Genomic DNA, 20,937 nt, shown 5'->3' on the forward strand with positions numbered 1-20,937 from the left:
TTCACGATTCTACCTCTCTACCTATTTCTGTCAGTTTTCATGAACTTCTTAATGTGACTTACAGTATTAACCATAGTACGACAATCTGTCATTTTATCTGACTGCTAAACCTCTCTATACAAAATAAACCGATCTAGTTTAGTATCTAGCAATAATAAGAACATTGGGCAGTTGTGTTCAAGGGTTGTAATAATTTTTATTCAGGATAGATGGTAAAATATAATTTCTAACAATTTTCTATGTTACAATACATATTCATTATTAACTGCGATGATATCAAGTTCAGTACAAATCGTTAACATACGTGCCATTGATTTCTAGAAATTTTAAATTATATTTTCGTACACATATGATGCTTACTTCTTACTTATGACTAAACGCTGAAACTGTAGAGGGCCCTATGACTACTTATAAGGAAACATTTTTTACGTATTTCATACCATTTGTTAAATGGAACACAAATATTAAATCAACTATATATTTATAGTAATAACACCTGAGAAGTTCTAAGGATTTAAGAAGTCGAGGAACCGTTAGTAGTTTGGCTAATCAAGGTGCGAGTTGTGAATACCGGATGTAGGCAAAGTTAAGACGCAGTTGAGAATAAAACGAAAGCACACAGTGTCGGCGTTACATAACCTGGCAGGAGCGGAGTCCAGGACCCGCCTCATGAGAAAGTCGTCCAGGCACGACCCTACCTCTACATCTACCTCGCCACCTCGGCTAACCTAGGCCCTGGACTACCTCTACATCGCACCCTCAGCTAACCCAGACCCTGGACTACCTCTACATCGCCCCCAAGCTAACCCAGACCCTGGACCTCTACATCACCCACTCAGCTAACTCAGGCCCTGGACTACCTCTACATCACCCACTCAGCTAACCCAGACCCTGGACTACCTCTACATCACCCCCTCAGCTACCACAGGCACTAGACTACCTCTACATCGCCCCCTAAGCTAACCCAGACCCTGGACTACCTCTACATCACCCACTCAGCTAACCCAGACCCTGGACTACCTCTACATCACCCCCTCAGCTACCACAGGCACTAGACTACCTCTACATCGCCCCCTAAGCTAACCCAGACCCTGGACCTCTACATCACCCACTCAGCTAACTCAGGCCCTGGACTACCTCTACATCACCCACTCAGCTAACCCAGACCCTGGACTACCTCTACATCGCCCACTCAGCTAACCCAGACCCTGGACTACCTCTACATCACCCCCTCAGCTGACCCAGGCCCTGGACTACATCTACATCACCCCCTCAGCTACCACAGGCACTAGACTACCTCTACATCGCCCCCTAAGCTAACCCAGACCCTGGACTACCTCTACATCACCCACTCAGCTAACCCAGACCCTGGACTACCTCTACATCACCCCCTCAGCTACCACAGGCACTAGACTACCTCTACATCGCCCCCTAAGCTAACCCAGACCCTGGACTACCTCTACATCACCCACTCAGCTAACCCAGGCCCTGGACTACATCTACATCACCCCCTCAGCTACCACAGGCACTAGACTACCTCTACATCGCCCCCTAAGCTAACCCAGACCCTGGACTACCTCTACATCACCCACTCAGCTAACTCAGACCCTGGACTATCTCTACATCGCCCCCTCAGCTAACCCAGGCCCAGGACTACCTCTACACCACCCACTCAGCTAACTCAGATCCCTGACTACCTCTACATCACCCCCTCAGCTAACCCAGACACTGGACTACCTCTACATCGCCCCCTCAGCTGACCCAGGCCCAGGACTACATCTACATCTCCCCCTTAGATAACCCAGGCCCTGTACTACCTCTACATCACCCCCTCAACAAACCCAGGCCCTGGACTACCCAGTCCCTTGACTACCTCTACATCCCAACCTCAGCTAGGCTCTAGACTACCTCTACATCGCCCCTCAGCTGACCCAGACCCTGGACTACCTCTACATCACCCCCTCAGCTAAGGCAGGATCTGGACTACCTCTACATCGCCCCTCAGCTGACCCAGACCCTGGACTATCTCTCTACATAGCCCCCTTAGCTAACCCACACCCTGGAGTACCTCTACATCACCCCTTTAGCTAACCCACGCCCTGGACTACCTGTAAATCGCCCTCTCAGCTTACCCAGGCCCTGGACTACCTCTACATCGCCCCTTCCACTAACCCAGGCCCTGGACTACCTATACATCGCCCCTTCCGCTAACCCAGGATCTGGACAACCACTACATCGCTTCCTCAGCTAATCCAGGCCCTAGACTACGTCTACATCGCCCCTCAGCTGACCCAGACCCTGGACTATCTCTCTACATAGCCCCCTTAGCTAACCCACACCCTGGAGTACCTCTACATCACCCCTTTAGCTAACCCACGCCCTGGACTACCTGTAAATCGCCCTCTCAGCTTACCTAGGCCCTGGACTACCTCTACATCGCCCCTTCCACTAACCCAGGCCCTGGACTACCTCTGCATCGCCCCTTCCGCTAACCCAGGATCTGGACAACCACTACATCGCTCCCTCAGCTAATCCAGGCCCTAGACTACGTCTACATCGCCCCCTCAGCTAACCCAGGCCCTCGACTACGTCTACATCTCCCCCTCAGCTAACCCAGACCCTGTACTACCTCTACATCGCCCCTTCCGCTAACCCAGGATCTGGACAACCACTACATCACCTCTTCCGCTAACCCAGGATCTGGACAACCACTACATCGCTCCCTCAGCTAATCCAGGCCCTAGACTACGTCTACATCTCCACCTCAGCTAACCCAGGCCCTAGACTACGTCTGCATCATCTCTTTATCTAACCCAGGCCATTGACTGTCCTTGCAACACCATGTTAGAGAACTCCTTGACTACATCTACGTCTAAATTATCTTACTGATAATTGCAGGCTGTTCTTTTCATCATTTCCCAAACCCATTGGGGAATTAATCCTCGACTCATAGGCCCTTTTCTTTACTAACTCTGCTGACTTTGTGGTATAAACTCTCCACAATTATATGGATTGATAAACGATATCCTTACAAGACTGAAGCATTACCGAAATTGTTTAAGCAAAGTGATAACGTGCTTTAAACTTGAGTGTTAACTCGTACTTGAACGGCATTTTTTTCAGAATCCTTCGCTTTTAACTGCGATGAGAGTATAATTCAATATCCTTCGCACGTGTGTCCACAGACAATGTATTCAGGGCGTGGCGGTATCCGTTATGGTCGCGGACCGCGCTGCCGGGACGACCTTGAAGTGTCAGCTGATACCGTCGCCGCATGTGTGTGTAAGTGTGGTCGTCTTCGCTAATCTGACGACAACGCTTGACTTTGACGCTTGATTGCTTCATCCGCCGACTGAAGGCTCATCAGCATACGCTATCTAAGTACATTGTAGGTCGTGCGTTCTAGATCACCTTTGAAATAATTAATAGTGGAGTGCATGAAAAGTACGGTGTTCAAAATGTAATGTTTGATAATTAATATAAATATTTGACATTAACCAGAAAAAAGGAATCTACCTTGGTGGTCACATGCACATGCCACCAAGCGGTGGTCATGCTTGCGTATGTTGGACAAGGCGTTTCAGCGAAGCTTTCACAATGTTTACTGAAATGATCAAACGATACTCCATCCCAAAGGCATGTTGCCACTAAACTACAAGTTGGCCAAAGTATAAATCTTATTATAGGTTAGTGAGCGTAAAAAAGTGTACTCTTACGAACCTTAGAGCGTCCCCGCTAAATGTACCGTAACATTGTTATGAATTCATTTCGTACTCACCGAGAAGACTATAGTAATTGTGTTGAGATCATTGGTCCATTCCACTCACAACATAAGGTCTTTGCCCGCGCGTGTATAGACCATTCAAAGCCTCGTCAACAAAATCTTACTATAGGCTCTCCTTGCCTTGAAATTGATTGCCAAGGCCCTAGCACAACAACTGTCAATACGAAATGAATAATACACTCGTTCAATCAATACGAAGGTCAAAGTCGCTAGGGTCAAGATGAGTAATGCAAGTATAACTACTGAGTAATAATCATCACACTAAATAATGTTTTTAGCGTTTGTGTAATGTAATTTTTATATCATTGCTGGTCAAATATATCCATGCTGGTCACTGAACTAATTATTAATAAAGTTCATAATGAGACGATCAAAGTTTTATTTAAGTGAATATTAATACGTGATAAGTCGATTGTGTTACATAATTCATATTTTAGAATGGCTAGGTGACTAAAATTGAAACTTAACACATGTGTGCCCAAAATATTTATTTATCAAGGTGTTTATAGATCAGAGTATTTTTCATCATTCAGATAGCACTTCCCCTTCCACGATTTGCTGTTGCGAGGAATTTTAAGTACCTAGAAGGGAAAGGCCACCACATTAAACGGAAAACACAATGGATAATTATCAGAACGAGGATATTTGGATGGAACTATAAATAGTTTTCGGCCGATCACTCCAAGCGCTATCTGGCAGTTAAAGGTCCTGACGACCGTGGTGGAGACGTCAAGGTCAACCAAGGACGATCGTCGCTCCTACCACAACCCACGACTACGAGCAACGACGAGAGGTTTCCTGCCAACAAGAGGTAGTAACTCAACGCAGTAATACATATCACAAATCCAAGTGAACATTACCACCACTTAACTTCTCGGTGTGTCTACTTGAGTGTCAAAAAGTAATTACACCTCACTTGCTCATAAGCAGCATTTATACTTGTCCACGTCGAACCATGCCACATTCTTTTCCGCTCTAATTCACAGCATGTCGCAATGGACGCGGTAGACAGCCACTTCCACACCTCACACCTGTGGCGACAAGTCAAGATTTATATTATACCTCTGCTGTTGTTCTACTACTGTACTTCAAACTGTGTAATGGACGAAAAATTCAATCATTGACTTCATACTTAACTTATCAAGACTCTTCGTCCTATTGTAAAATGTTATGATGTTTGGTGATTGACATTTTATGCCTAGTAACGTTTGACCGTGACGAGGGAGAAACGTTTATTGAACAGTGAAGACTTGGTTCGGACATGATCGTATCGCACGAGACAGGTTGGTTGGTGTTTGATGAGACATGTCGTACGACATCAGGCCTGGCGCATGAGCACTGGCGACTCCTCCAAGCAACGAGGTTAGGTCCCGGCAGCCGACACATACAAGATTCTCTGTGGTCCCGGTTACGACGTACAATACGAGCGGCGATCGGCGTGAGTGGTGCCGCTCTGACTCTCATTTATTTGCGTGCAAATTTGTTGAGGGTGGCCACGATACGTCTGAGCGACGAGCTGTGGTAAGGAACGCCGCTCAGCACCGTTGGTTCCAAGTCAAAACAGATTTTCGCGAAAACGCCACTCACCACTCAGGTAGGTAGGTGAGTCATGCTTCAGTCCAGTTTAAAAGGACAGAGGAACGGGAGCAAACGTACGAGCCTCCAGCAAAACTGAGGAAGACAGAGGTAAAGTTGAGTGATTCTCAAATAGAAATGTTGACAGGTGAGGTGCAGTCCAGGGAACGTGTGTGGAACGACAAGCACAAAGGAACAAACACTTCAGTCACCAGAAAAGTATAGAACGAAGTGGGGCCTAAGTTTTTTTTTTTTTCTAAAAACTATGTTCTTTTAAGGCTAACAATTAATTGTCATATAGCAACAAAGTTACAATACGTCTTGAGGGTAAGCACAGTTTGCCATTTTCGACTAAACTGACTCCTACAACCTACAACCGGGGAAACTTTAAGAGCGTTATGATATGTGCCGCTTGTATCATAGCCACCACCCTCAGGGCTGCTCAAAGAGTAAAAACATTACTCTTGACGATGAGATTGAAGGCTTGCCTGCTGCTTTGGTTTCTCTAGTAGTACGTCGTCTAGTAGATGAGCCATGCAACTTCCAACCCCTCTAGAAAGTTAGATCAATTAATTGGCAACAATTTATTTTTACCAGGCTACTTGGCTACTGCTTTAGATCAATTAGTTCCCAATTTCTAAATGGCTGATATTTATTTCACATTAAAAACATTCGCTCAATTCCGATAAAGAATTTAATACTTTATTTCGGCATACACAAGTCCGTGCAGTTTTAAGAAAACACAATTATTATGAGTATCTAACAATAATCAAGTACACCATGATCTAGGATGATTGGTTAAATACAGGCACATCAACGCAAACATTGGTGGCTTATCTGGGTAATCTAGTTAAACAAAGCTCAGATCTGAATATGGGGGACGTGTAAGCGATATAGTGACCAAAATCATTTTTATTCAGGTACCAGATAAACTTTTAGTCCTTTCAATTGCATCACATTTATCATGCCATGAATCTCCACATCGGTTTTTTAACCGTACTGGCATTGACATTGGTATAGCCGACCCAGGATCCACGTGGTCTGACGGAGTAGGCCGCTCTACAGTCTACAATACAATAATACAACGTTCCTACATCTACCTACACTCTTTATCTTCACTACAGTGTACACACTACACAGCGAGTCTCCGGTCTCCGGTCGCCGGCGCCGCGTGTGAACGTGACCGGTCGCTGAGTCGGATCTCGGATCAGATCACTTTCATTGGCAGTATTTATACACTTGGCAGCGCCGCGTCGTACAAAGTGGCAACGTCGCACACATATACATACGTACATACCACCACACCACCTCCAACATTGTTTAAAAACAAAGTAGTGGTTGAGTTGTTTGGGATTGGACTTTCTCAATCCATTTTGCCTTTCGTTTGCACGCCACAAAAACATAAACAGAAACACGACATAAAACTTTATCTGAACATAGTTAAGTAGGCATAATTTACCGACTATTTAGTTGTGATAGGTGAGTATGGAGTTTGGTTGGTTTAGCACAAATATCGCCACTTTAAATATTTTGAAATCGAGGTCGAAAGAATCCAAATTTTAAAAGATGCAGGTCCAAGCTATAACAATTTTAAAACTATTTGTCCAAGAATGCTTTGCAGCTCACAGATATAATTAAAAGTATATTAAACAAGCACCGTTGTCGGTGTTATCAATGTCATTTTAGGTAACAAGGAGCTTAACTGGTTCCCTTAAAGCAATGGGGAGTAAACCAGTAAATATTTATTTACAAAAAATATTAATAAATATTTAATTAGTGGATATAAAAAACACTCACCTACAGAAAAAAATATAAGGAAATGTGTCTTATTATACTTGGTTACCCTTCACAAAGTAACATTCAACTGACTAGGTACAAAAAGAAACTCTACTACATTGACATAGGAAATTAAAAAGCAAATAGGGCAATGTCCAGAGGAAGGAGTGTTTAGTCTAGAAAAGGTGCATCAAAGGAAGCGCTTATATTTGGTACCAGATGTGCATGGGTTTGTGTAACGAGCAATACTGCTGCCAAATGTAGCATCATACATTAGAAGAGATTGTAGTATTGTAGACAATCTACTAAAGAATATATTTTAAAATTGAAATAAACAAAAACTAAGTAAAACCAAGATAAGACAAATATTTCTGTAATTTGGTAACAACTAGGCTTAAGCATTTTACAATTTTTTAATTTTTTTTTCAATCGGCTGATTTAATACAAAGATACATCTATTTAGACATGGGAACTGAAAACTTTTGGTGAAACTCTGAGGATCAATTTTTTCTAACATAGAAAAGCCACAACAATGGAGGGAGTGTTTCATTTGATACCAAACTTGACTACTTAGGTAGGCCTTTAGGTTCCTACTAAAAGGCATTTTAAGCCATCAAAAAATATCAAGTTATTTTGATAGTAGACCTTAAGGATTGATAGGTAACCAAGTGCATCAAATAGACTGCTGTGTTGGATTTTTCAACAGTTTATGAAACTGTCAGTAGAAGTTGTGTGGAATTAGCCTTCTCTGAGGTCAACACTCTGCGACTCATGGATGTTCCAAAACAAACATTACTTTGCCCCCGCTGATAAACATGTGACTCCAGCCAACAATTAGACAGTCTTGGTCAGTAAAACTGCAGAGCGTTATGGGGGAAAATCCTCTTTTGATTTACAACAAAAGGAAATACCTTCAACCAACTTTACACTAATTACTGAGTCTGTAAAACATTAGATGGTGTGTATAACAAGAAAGAAGGACACTTTGCAAAGAATACTAGAAATACTTTCAAACTATAGGTAGAATCACAAATTTCTTATCAGCTGACCTGATTTCTTCATATGGAGGCTGTATATTAACAGTACAAATCATCACACAAGAACTTTGCATCTCATTTAGACCTTAAGGTTCTTCAACGTAAAAGTTTATAGACCTTCAAAATAGCTGGGAAGCTGAGTGGTTACAGTACTCGCCTAAGTAAACAAAAGGTACCGGGTTCGATCCTGAGAAACGTGTGTAGTTTTCAGATGGTGTGAAACTGGACCCAGCTGTCTTTGATCATTGTACTTTGATTAAAAATAGTACTGAGGTTAAATAAACAGCTGGAGCTAGTCTTGGTCAGTAACAAAGCTACACAAATCATCTCACTCCATTCTAACATCATCCTTCATTCATATTTAAGTTAAAATATGCACATAGCTGGCGTCCCCATCTCAAATTATAATGATTAATGATAAAGTTGCAGCTGCAATTATTTTACTGATGACAAAATTTGGATGGAAGGAGAAACGTTTGAACCCTTTCTACAATTTTATAAATTCTTTGCGCATTTGGTGGTACTAATTGTGTTAAAAATTTGCTATGGTCCAACCAATATGTAGTCTTAATAAAACTACACTAGAAACAAAGAAGTGCAGAGGATTCTAAAGGATAGAATACCGTAGGTTTAGGGAAAGGATTCAAGTAACTGGGATATATTATCCAAAACTAATGAACATTCAGTAAACAACATAGGAATGTATAATGTTAATAGTGTGAAGTTGAAGAGATGTTTTTTTGGCTTTTAACCTTGCTTGTTTCTGTCCACATAACCTCATACCTATTTCTATATCAAAACAAGGGGTGAGCCAGTATGGTTTAAGAGTGAACTGGAATTGTACAATTTAAAACCAGCACACAAACCAAAGACCGTCCAAAGATTCAAAGTCCATCTCAATGATGACTAAATTTTAATTTAATTGTTAAATTTGTTGATAAGATAGATTTATAGGTTAAATTTTAATTTAATTCTGACAAAACACAAAATTACAAATAAAAATGCTACTTATGTTAGAAAATTGATCACAACAAAAATATTGAAATATTTCATTCATTATAAACAATAAACAGATTTCTTGGAATTATTGCATTATTTAAAATAGTTTAACTGCATTTATCAACAAAATCTGCAGAAATAAATGGAGCCTATATCTGTTTTTTTACGAAGAAACCTTTTGAAATGCATGCAATAGGAATGTTTGTTTTTCTAGCCTATAGCTATTAATTTATTTACTCAGAAAACTACTTGTCATAAATTTAGCACAAGTGAAACAGCTGTAGCCAACAAGATTGTAATTTTAAAGAAAGAAAAACAGACCTTTAGCAGATGAAAGATGGAGATTCCAACCAAGAAACATGACTGCAACATAACATGGTGGTGGTGGAGGGGGACGGCTATCTCAGACTGAGTTATAATGATGAGATATCGGAGGGATATATGTTGATTGCTAATGGTAATGCTCATAGTGATTTGAATCAACACCCTACATTCTATTCCCATCTCTACATATTTTATAACAAAATAAATATTTTTTTCAACATCATAATGTTTCTATTTAATCACAGTGCATCTTGTGATTAAGTTTTGATTCAAGGGCTAACGATGATTTAGCCATTCCCCAAGCACTCAAGCTACTAGCACTGCTAATTTATGATGAATACTACAACTGTGTAATGCAGCCAAAACTAAAAGAATAAATTATTGTGAACCAAATATTTTATACCGCATCAACTATCACAATACAAAAAACTAATGGTGAAAATTAAAATTTACAGTTCTTTCAACTATGTTCTTCATAATAAAAAAATTTTCAACAGCTAGTACATGTAGAAGGGGACCAAATAGTATTGGCAGTGTTAGAGGTGGTATAGTGGGTATGTTGGTATAGGTATGGTGAAATGTGGTAGTTTCGTCAGCTGAGACAGACAGGTTTGCCTTGACATTCAGTACTGAGACATTTCAGCTCAAAGGCGATAACTTCTAAAGGAACCACTCCCTCAGACAGAGAAACTTGCTCCATTTTCCAATTTACACAAAAAGTTACAGGTGTGTGGATTTCTCAAATTTGTGCATAAATTGCATAATTTTACAGGCTTTTATTGAAGGTAATTAAACATGGGAGTACATAATGTTCATAAAACAAACTCAAAATTGTGATCCAGTACAAGAAGTAGCTGAGCACTACCTTTTGGGAGGTAAGAGAACTCCTCCCATTTTCAAATTACCTAAATAATTACAAAGTAACGATACTTGAAAACGAGAGGAGTTCCCTTAACACCGTAATCAAAAGCGTATTCAAAAAACTTAGCGTAGGGAAAGTCGATCTTACCTCAAATTACAACAGTTATCACTTTCAATAATTAAGAACTTAAAAACACAATGGACAAGATGAAAAATATATAGGGTAATCTGTGTATTTGTTGTCTGATTTATACAGGGTGACACAAAGGAACCGGACGTTTTTTAAACAGCTGTTCCATTGTTGTCACACGTGGTAGGAAGATTGAAGTTATGTCATTACCTTCAGTGAGGCTTGCCATTTTTGTTGAAGTGGCTCAGTGGACCCTAGACCATCGCGTTTTCGCATACGATACTTTGGTCCGAAATGGTGAATCCGTCGTCAAATCCAGCGGGAATTTAGTCGACATTTTAATATTGAACGCCATGGAACGGTTCCAAGTTTATATACGCTATTAAGATGGGTTTCAGGGTTCCGAACTACTGGGAATATAACAAGAAAGAAACCACCAGGCCTTGTCAGAACTTCGAGAACACCCGAAAACATCGCCAGAAAGAGAGCAGTATTGAACGAATGTTTCCTAAGGTGATTTCTCGCTTTGGTGACATGCCGTGGCCGCCAAGATCACCCGGCTTGTCCACTAGTGATTATATCCTTTGGGGTTTTTTTAAGGAGCGTGTTCATGCTCACAAACCACTCTAGGGGATTTGAAGTTTGCAATCATAGAAGATATCAATGGCATTGAACCTCCTGACCCGAGTTTCAGATGATTTTCAGACCAGAATGAACATTTGTAGATAAGTACATGGCCGCCATTTGCATGACGTCATTTTCAAATAATGACGGTTTTATAACAAATGGCAAATGTTTACCTCACTATGTACAGTATTAAATCCAGTTTATTCCTTTTAACTACTGTGTACTACTTATTTAAAAAACGTCCGGCTCCTTTGTGTCACCCTGTATTAGACAGACTCCAGGGGTTCAATCTTGAGGACTTAAGTTTAATCAGTACCCAGCCAGCTTTTTGAATGTTAGTAACTATCCGGACCTAGTTAAGTTCATGTTCATTGCGTTTTGATTTTCCTAAATTGGTTCTGGCTAAGAAGCTGGTGTTTGTTGCTGTCATAAAGAATTGATTGATTGATATAGGAAACACTATAATATCAGCTAGGAACATCTCAAAACATAATTAGCTAATCATTTAAGCCTGGTCCTTGACATAATTGCAGCCCTTATCTACCATAGTTGTAACACAAATTTTTCCCAATGAGGAAGTAAATTAACAAGATATTTGCCTGCCCTTACACCTCTGGACTGTTTTTCTTCATGTCTCCAACGCTAACCATGTCCATGTGTTAATCAAACCTCAAGTTTTCACGGACTAACCTTTTACTAAAGCCTAGTTTTCTTACACTTTGTAATTTTTTTAGCAAGGCATTTTTTCATTGTTCTCATATTTCTTGTTTATTAAAAATAACTTAAGGCCTGACAGTAAAACTTGAGATTTGCCGAATGGTAGAAGTGTACACATTAGTAGCTAAGCCGATTGAACTGTGCCCCGTATAGCCTGATTTTCCAATAAAACTATAGGCGTAATTTTGTTTTGCCCATTAAACAAATTTCATGAGTAGGTTGTGTTTTCAATGTCAAATTTTATAATTGAATGGTAATGGTGTTTAGTTATGTTTACCCCCGCCGCAGCAAACCTGCAGACTAAGCGAATTTCCATATGTCTGATTGGATTTACACTAAAATGTCAACTTAAAAATTTAACATTTATTTCCTATTTAAATAAAATTATTTTAACAGGTACTTAGGTTTGCTGCATCAGGGAGGGTAAAACTTTTTTTTGTAAAATGTTAATAGTTAGTAAGAAATAAAAACATTTTCCAAATTTGATCAAAATATGTTCATAAACAAGCAAACTACAACAGTTTACTCATTCTCCATAAGAATAACATGGGAATTTAAAATTTACATTTTTTTGGAATTTTCTCCGTAACCATTAGGCGCATAGTAACACTTCAATATACTAAATTATTTGTTTTTTTAAGCTCTACAAAATGGTTTGAAAACATTTTGCAAAATTTTATTTTTTTTGGGTCAAAAATGGGAAAACCCTATTTTTACCCCATAAAACCCCCGTAAACCCCCGTTCCCATAGTCCGATCATGCTGGTTCGCGAAGTTGTTCGAGTTTATCCCGCCTTACACCTTCAAACCAAATTTTATCAAAATCGGACAAAAATTACTCAAGTTATCGTGCGGATGGACACACATATATATACAGTATATACCTATATAAAAATTTGAACGAATGGTGTTTTTGGCCTCTGGGGACATCAAAATGAAAAAGTAAATCGGTCCCGGGCCTAGGTCTTACCATGAGACCTACGGTAATAGCTACTTCCCTATAGGGAAATTCGCTAAAACTAACTGTTTATGCAACTAAAACTGAAAGGATGAATTATTGTGAACTAAATATTTAAATACCGCGTTCGAACAACTATCATAGTACCAAAAACTAGCGGTGAAAATTAAAATTTACACTCTAGCAAAAAAATTAGTACCTAATTAGTAATTTTATTAAGTTAACTCACACATCAATATGTACAAGTTATGAAGAAAACATTAACATTATTTAACTTTAGTCATCATCTCTCAAAGCAAGTGTCAGTTTTATGTTTAGAGGGTCTCAACCCCGAGGATTTAACCTAATTACGGGATTTCGAGATTTTTCCGAGACAATCGGGATTACCTATATTATTTTATGATTTTAACTTTTAAAACATTTCAAATAAGCATGGGTTCCCTTATTGAGTCCTATAATGTTATCACAGGCCTTACAAATTTGACTACACTCCTCAATTTTGCCATCTTCCCAAGATAAAAAAAATCACCACACCGAACTTTCATCACCCTTTATTTCTTATTTACAGTACATATTTGTTGATTGAGTCATTCTAGAATTTATGAATGAAAAACTCGAGCAACCCCACTCACATTTAAACGTCACGCTTCACTCAACACTTACTAGCTCACACAGCTGAACACTTCGACGAGTGGTGAAACTAATTTGCTCTTAGAACCTAAAATTAAAACTAAAAAATTCTCAAAATTACTTTATTTCAGAATTTATCTCTGAAACCGAACTCCCTTTTTCTGTAGTTCTGCACTAAATCTTGTGTTTATTTCAGAACTAGATATAATAGGCTAATTCTTAATACCGAAAACTGTTATTTTTCTTCAACGCAAGTATTACTGCTCAGTTCAATAAAAAATATAAGGATGAAAATATAACACAGAAAAATTCAGCAGTTGCAGCGGTATATATTAAACGTCGGTTGTAATAAAACAATTTAAGATACCAAGAGCAAAAATATTCTACAAAGCAGCGTGTGAACGGAATCGTAGTTTAGTGTTGTAAATAATGCAATCAGCGCAATTGTGAAGATAGAATCACAGTGCTATATATAAGCAATCTTTGTGATGCAGTTGAAATGTTTAGTAAAGGGTTTTGGCTTACGATATTAAAGAAAATAATATTTCAATTAGGCTACCGATTGCTACGTTATTTTTGTCATATAAATTGCGTTCTTTGCGTTTAATGCCAAGTAAAACAAAAATAGCCTTCCTCATCAGCATAGAATTATTATTAAATTTACATTACACTACATTTGCCTATAGACTTTAATGATGATTGAAGTGTTCAATCAAAATCGATCACCACTTTTTATCTTTTATAAATATTTACCGCTCATTACATACTGTGTTTACAAGTTTCAAGTTCTTAGACGTAATTTTATTTATTTTCCCTAGGTAAAACTAATCAACTAAATAAAAATATAGGCTTTGTAATCCCGTTATTCCCGGAATCAAGAGACAATCTGGGATGGGATTTCTAGGTATTAAAAACCGACCGGGATCCCGGGATTCGGGATTGAGACCCCTATGTTTTGTGAGTGAAGCCGTGTTCCATTACAGACAGTGCATTGCCCAGTTAAGTTGGTATCAACCAACAGTGTACTGTATTAGCATACAATGCATCACCTAATGCATTTCACTTGCTCGACTTTTTAACATCATCCAGATCTTACTCTTATAACAGCTTCATCTGTTTATTTGCAAGGAAACTCAAATAGCCTCATTTGTACTCTATGCAAATGAATTTAATGACTTTGAGATTACAGCAATGATTTTATTTACTGGACCTAAACCACAATTACCAATGTGTTAGTTTTTAAGTTTAATTTAATTTGTACAAGTTGGTAGCACTGTACCGTTTGGCAATGTTTTATAAGATAACAAAGTAACCTTCAGATACATGGGGCCATCCTAATAGCACATTATCTAACAAGAACCAGACATAATTCAAACTAACTCTTCGACTCACACAACTTATATTGAAATAAATTGTAAAAGGAAAATTTTTTTGATATTTTTCTTAAAATATAATAATGTGACAGTTTCATATTGGTAGCAAAATAGTAAATGTGATTAATTACTAAAGCTGTAAGCCTACAAGGAGTTTTTATATAATATTTTAAATTATCTATGTTTTACAGCTATGTGCTTCCCTTGAGTTCTGTATCATGAGATATGATTGTATTCCATATTGTGAGATTAGATGATTTCCTCGATTAGATTACAGATCCAACCTTATTCGAGTACTTTGAGCAATGCTCAACCACTTAACCAAGGAATCAGGAAACATTGATGTCCGTGTGAAGGGGTTGTTTACTATATAGATATTACAAGCAGGAAGAGTGATAAGGACCAGTCTGCTCTATATTGTCAACAAATAGTTAGGGAGAAAGTGGTATTCCAAGAACCAGTCAGTCGTAAGTCAGGTGTGGCCTCAATAGCTGCTGCTGCTACTGGTCAATGCTGTCAATGTGGTTCGCAAACGCAAACCAATTAAAACCTTCCTAAATTTTGGGTGCCAACATAAAAGAATGTGACTTCTTTACTTATTTCCTTAAAGAATATTTAGGAAATAAAACTTAATACAAAGATCTATATGTTAATAGGCAAGCATGTTTTTTTTTAAACCTTTTTCTAATCTCTTGTGCATCGCTTTCTAATATCGTTCGTAGTTCGATCGTTCTGAGACAAAAATAGTTGTGTACAACTTTTTTTTTGGAAGTCTACAATTTAAAAAAATCTTTCTAATCATCTCTTTTTAATGAATTTCCTATAACTAATAGGGATAAGAAAAGCTTTTTAAGCTTTTACTGTAGGTCACATGGACCTTGACCCGGAACCAATTTACTTTTTTGTTTTGAGGTCCCCAAAAGCCAATCACTTTCCGTTAAAATATATATAAATATTATTTATAAATGTGTCCGTTAGCGCGATAACTTGAGCAAAAATTTATTGATTTAGATTAAGTTTGGTACAAACTTGTAAACCTACATTTATTTGAACAAGTTTTTAAACCAGCATGATCAGACAATAGGAATGGGGGGAGGGTTTTCTTAAACCATGTCCTCTCCCATAACTGCAATAAGCTTTTTATAGCCTAGGTACTTATACGTCAACCCTGTGCGAAGGCCGGCTACTCTGCGAGTAGGAAATAAATCTAACAATTCTAAGAGAATATTTTAGTAGAAATCTAGAAAGGTACCTAAATGGAAATTCACTTAGTCAGGCACTTTGCTGCGTGGGGGGGGGGTATGTTGATATGAATAGATTTATCAACACCCCACATAGAGAAAGTAACAATTTTTATAACAGCTGATATCAAAGAAAATATTTGTTTACTAAGCTCTAATTTGGAGCAAGGGAAATCGATCAGCTGATTTTTCCTAGCTCTAAATTTCCTTTCACTACAAACTTACACAATCACTAGGCCTAGGCCTACTGTAAGTTTACTGTAGGCTAAAATAACAGCAAGACTGTGCCTCAAAAAGGTGAAGGTAGGTATATTATATCCAGTGAAATCATGCATAAGTTAAGATGCGTTCCCACAAAGCGAGACACGGAGGTGTAACCCTAACATTTGTGAAATACGCTCCATGGGAACGATACCACAGAAAACATACTACTATAACCCAGAATGCCAACCGCATGGTAAAAAGCGCAGCATAGCAACGCTGGTGGCGCTGCCTATGAATTGACAGGCAAAGCTCTCTCAAAGTGCTTAACGCTTTTTACCATGCGGTTGGCATTCTGGGTTATACTAGTAAGTTTTCTGTGACGATACGTACCAGTAGTGTTTCCCTCAGACCTCACTTAGTAAGGAGAGTACAAACGACAAGCTTCGCTTTGGATCAAACTGGTATAATTTTCAGTTGTGAACAGTACTCAACAGCTTGTAATTTTGCATTTCTGGCAGAAATGTTGTTTGTTTTAAACGGTTTTTGGATGTTTGATGTTATTGTGCTATTTCGGAACCGTAGAGAAGACGTGTAGCCTGATAAATTGCAATACAATGAAACTGTGAAAAGTCCCTGGAGTTGTACCCTACTGAATGGTCACTAGGTATACAATGCAATCAATCGAAGAATCTCTGCATTCCTTTCAAGTGTCCACTTTCTTACCCACCATAGCCATTTCTTCTCTTTACTAATCGGTTCATGTGACTGTCTCAACTTGTCGACTAAAATGTGACTAAAAACTGTCCGGACTTATAACTGCCCGATTCTCAACCCCGGTTTTCTGAGGTACCGGTAGCTTAAATTAAATCCAAAAGATGGACTATGAAGTGTGGGTCGTGTCCTATAGTAACAACGGTCCACGTGTTACAACAGGTGGTAATCCCGTCCTCACTACTGGCGTGGCTCACAAAAGCGTGTTGACAAACATGCCACAAATTTGAATTCACTTCCAGAGGGCATGTGGTTTTAATAATAAAAATGTGGCTTTATGTATTTGAACTGTAATTACCGGTAACACGTTTCTTTGCGGTTGCGAATTGGCCGGCTGCAGCTGGTGGCGCAAGCATCTAATGCGCTGCGTGGACGATTGCACAAAAACGTTTAAATTTAGTTTCATCCAAAGGAGAGGCATATACTGCGCCCCAGTCGTTATGGATGTAGTTTTACAAGAAACTAACATTTCATAGTGATGCCAATAGCATCACTAAACAATAATGCTACGTGGCCCTCAGCATTGTCAAATGGAGGGAAAAAACAGGGCTGTGTTACCCAAATACACCAAAAAATATTGCAAAAAACCGGTCAAGCACAATTTTGAGGTTAGGTTCATTCCACAATACTACAGTAGGCCTACATTCATCAATGTTATTCTATTGCATGTCATTAGATCCAAGCCTTTAAGCCCCACACTACAATAAATATGTAACCGTCCTTACCACCAATAGAAAACAAATGAAGTTAAATACCAGATTAAAGTATAACACTGGCACAATAAGCGGCAAGCGACACAACGTCTCCCGGCAGTGGCTAACCTCGCATTGGAACAATAGTTTGTAAACGGCCCTTTGAAGAGTATGTACTCGTCGCGCGATATTGTTACTAGGCTAAATCAACAGGGCCGGAAATTAAAGTTTCGTGGTTTTGCCTTAGTTAAATGTAGGCTACCTACTGTGTGCATCTTCACAAAAATAGTCGTTAGGCCTATTGCAAAATAACAGAAATCAGCTTAGACCTATACTGCTAAATAGGCATAACTTAGGCCTACAGTGTCAAAATTGTTGGCTGGCAGGCCACTACCATTATTCCATGTTAGGCCTATGAGTTAAAAAAAACACTCTAATTTTAATAGGTACCGGTAGTGATAAGTCAAGTTAAAGGCAAAACTTTGATACAGTATCTGACTCCATTGGCGGATAGAAAAACATTAAGTTACGGTGACTGAAAATCAATTTCCTATTTTTTTTAAGTAGGTAGCCTAACAAAGGCCTGTAACAAATCAAATTTTAATCAATATAGCCTATATGGTATAGGTATCCAATGCAAATTTCATCCGATCAAATAATGTTAAGTAGCCTAATTCTCTGCGGAACTGTACCCAAGCAGAGTAGTTAAAACAGTGTAGAGATTTAAAAACGTTCGTCCTATCAGGACTGATTTTGCAAGGGAACGCCATTTAGTAACTTACAAAACTTTCAGTAATTTATACCACTTGTAAAAATACATTGTTAATTTGCTTTATTTTCTTTCCACAGCTAACTTAACCACCAATGGCCTGAGACTGAGACGTATAAATAGCTTTGAGCTCAATTTAGGCCTATAAAGGTTATGCTTGTGAAAGTTTTAAGTTAAGGGTCGTGATGAAAGATCTTGTCAGAATCCAACACCTCAGTAAGTGTCTTAAATTTTCGGTAAAACACTTTCATAACTCAAACTTCGCATTCTGGTACTCGAAATGCTCATAATATTTATCTGACCTCTTCCGGCATTCAAAACCGGAGAGAGACAGAAAAAATTAAGTTACAGTAGGTTAGCAAGCTAGAAGTTAATCTGCACCTTAGAAAATTTTAAGATCAAATCCCATGTGTTATTATAGTAAGTTCTTGTGTAAAAAATAACCTACCAGTCAAAATAAAACTTTAACCCTAAGTTTATTAAGTAATTGACATCTGCCTTTTATGCAAGATGTCTCTCAACTTTGCCAAATGAGCAAAAAAATAAATATACTAAGTTAGCCTATGAATTATTGTCTCTACGACCTTTAGACCAATACCAGATTATTGAAATTGCCGGATCATCGGATGCTGGATTAGCATCATAGGATACCTTGAAAAAAGTTAGCCTAGCCTACCTGATAATAGGTAGGCTAGGTACTTCGAAAGAATGCAAGGTGCAGACATTTGGAAATCAGCCTGTGGGAGCAGAGCCCATACCTTGGTTCAAACCTTGAACACCTTAAGTAATTACCGTAGGCTATAAGTAAGGTACCGGTAACTCTGAAACGTCAAAAATAATAAAAGGCACAGGCACATGTTTAGAACTAGGTAGCCTATCTGTAATGGGTTATGCTAAGACTTACCAACTGTTCCCTGTTGTTGAGGTTGTAACACTCTCTTCTCTGGAACTGGCGCAGGCGATGCTACAGGTAATGGGGTATCAGACGGCTTGCCTGTTATCACAGATGCAGCATTTTTATTTTTAGTCCATGGATTTATCTTTGGTAAAGGAGCCTCGACAAACTTTTTCTTTTCAGGAACTTCCTCCACTGAGTCGGCATCCACGCTTTCTGATTCTAAATCGACACTAGGACTAGGCTGTACCGAAATATCACTATTGCAAACACTGTCAGCACTATCACAAATAGTAGAAGAATTTTGTGACGACTTTTTTACATTTGATTGATCACCTTTGGTTGACATTCCCATCTTCCTAGAAGTTTTACTTACAGCTGTGTTAATCTGGGGAAACTCCTCGTTACTTGCACTAGGTTTACTTGCTGTGGCATAAGTTGCAGGCTGTCTCCCAGTTTTTTGTTGAGGATTATTAACTGTTTTATTTTTAACAGGTGTTTCTTTTGTCACAGATTCCTTTGGTGTAGTCCCAACAGTTGACGCATTGATATTCTCCTTGTTATTATCCATATTTTTGAAGTTAAGCACGGCACTAGCATACGACACTCCTCCAGCACTGTCTCTGTTTTGAGGGCCATCACTCGACTGACTTGCCACTTGGGCCGCCATGTTGTAATAACCAATAAGAGGAAACAACAATCAAAACACGGTATTTAAATGTGTTTGTAACTCCAGCTATCTATAAAATACGATATTGGTGCAAAGAGTATATGAAAAACAACCACGATCTGTAAAAATAATTAAAATTTACAGCGATTTTCAAATACATAACTTCAGTTAATTATAGGTTAACAATGGCCGCAATAGAAAACACCATTGTTTGCAAAAGCATGGTACCGACACTTTCAGATCCACCCACTGACAGTACAATAATAAACAACACTTAAACTAACGACGAGCTTATGTTCATAAAAATCCAATATTATCCTTATTACTATAAATAACAATCAATTGTCTGTTCATTCCGAGAAATAATAAACAGTTTGCTTAGAACACCGACTACCATGAGACAGCAAATCAATAGGTAAACACAACTCAGTTTGACACTTTCACAAAAAATAACAATATTGACACTAAAACAGAAAAATTTATATTAAAAGAGACTTCCTTGGCACAATTATTACACAAATTTATTAAAATTTGACATCAATAGCTAAACTCCACATGTGGTTAGACAGCACTTTACTTCACTTTCTGCTTCATAGATAGCAGCACATGTCAAAAGACTGACAGACAAGACGCCCAAGTCAAAGCCTTTTAAATATTGTCAACTTAAATTCAATACTTACTTAGCACTATATCAATGATTTTATAAATTGATATATAACTAGAAGAATTAATATTAGTACAAAATATTACTTCCAGTGTTTGGTATTAAATTAAGCTATTTCTGCAATGCAGTGGTTTGCTTGCAACATTGACCGTAGCAAGCATATCCGATACTATGCCAAAGTTAATTCAACGTCTGTTTAACGTAAATTCTAATTTCAGTATTCAAAGTCAATGCTGCATCT

The 20,937-nt window shown here is 38.6% G+C and overlaps 1 protein-coding gene across 1 annotated transcript in view; it reads right to left on the reverse strand.

The window, feature by feature from the left end:
- LOC128985649 (la-related protein 1B) overlaps window positions 1-20,568 on the reverse strand; it is a 103,775-nt gene extending 83,207 nt beyond the window's left edge. The window contains exon 1 of the mRNA XM_054405393.1: window positions 19,372-20,568. Within this exon, the coding sequence (XP_054261368.1) occupies window positions 19,372-20,032 (661 nt within the window). The 5' untranslated portion in view covers window positions 20,033-20,568. The remainder of the gene's footprint in view (window positions 1-19,371) is intronic.
- Window positions 20,569-20,937: the final 369 nt, after the last annotated feature.

The sequence above is a fragment of the Macrosteles quadrilineatus genome, unplaced genomic scaffold (genome assembly GCF_028750875.1).
Source record: "Macrosteles quadrilineatus isolate MER2022 unplaced genomic scaffold, UCM_ALF_1.0 Scaffold_2__2_contigs__length_208266976, whole genome shotgun sequence".
Taxonomy (NCBI): Eukaryota; Metazoa; Arthropoda; class Insecta; order Hemiptera; family Cicadellidae; genus Macrosteles; species Macrosteles quadrilineatus.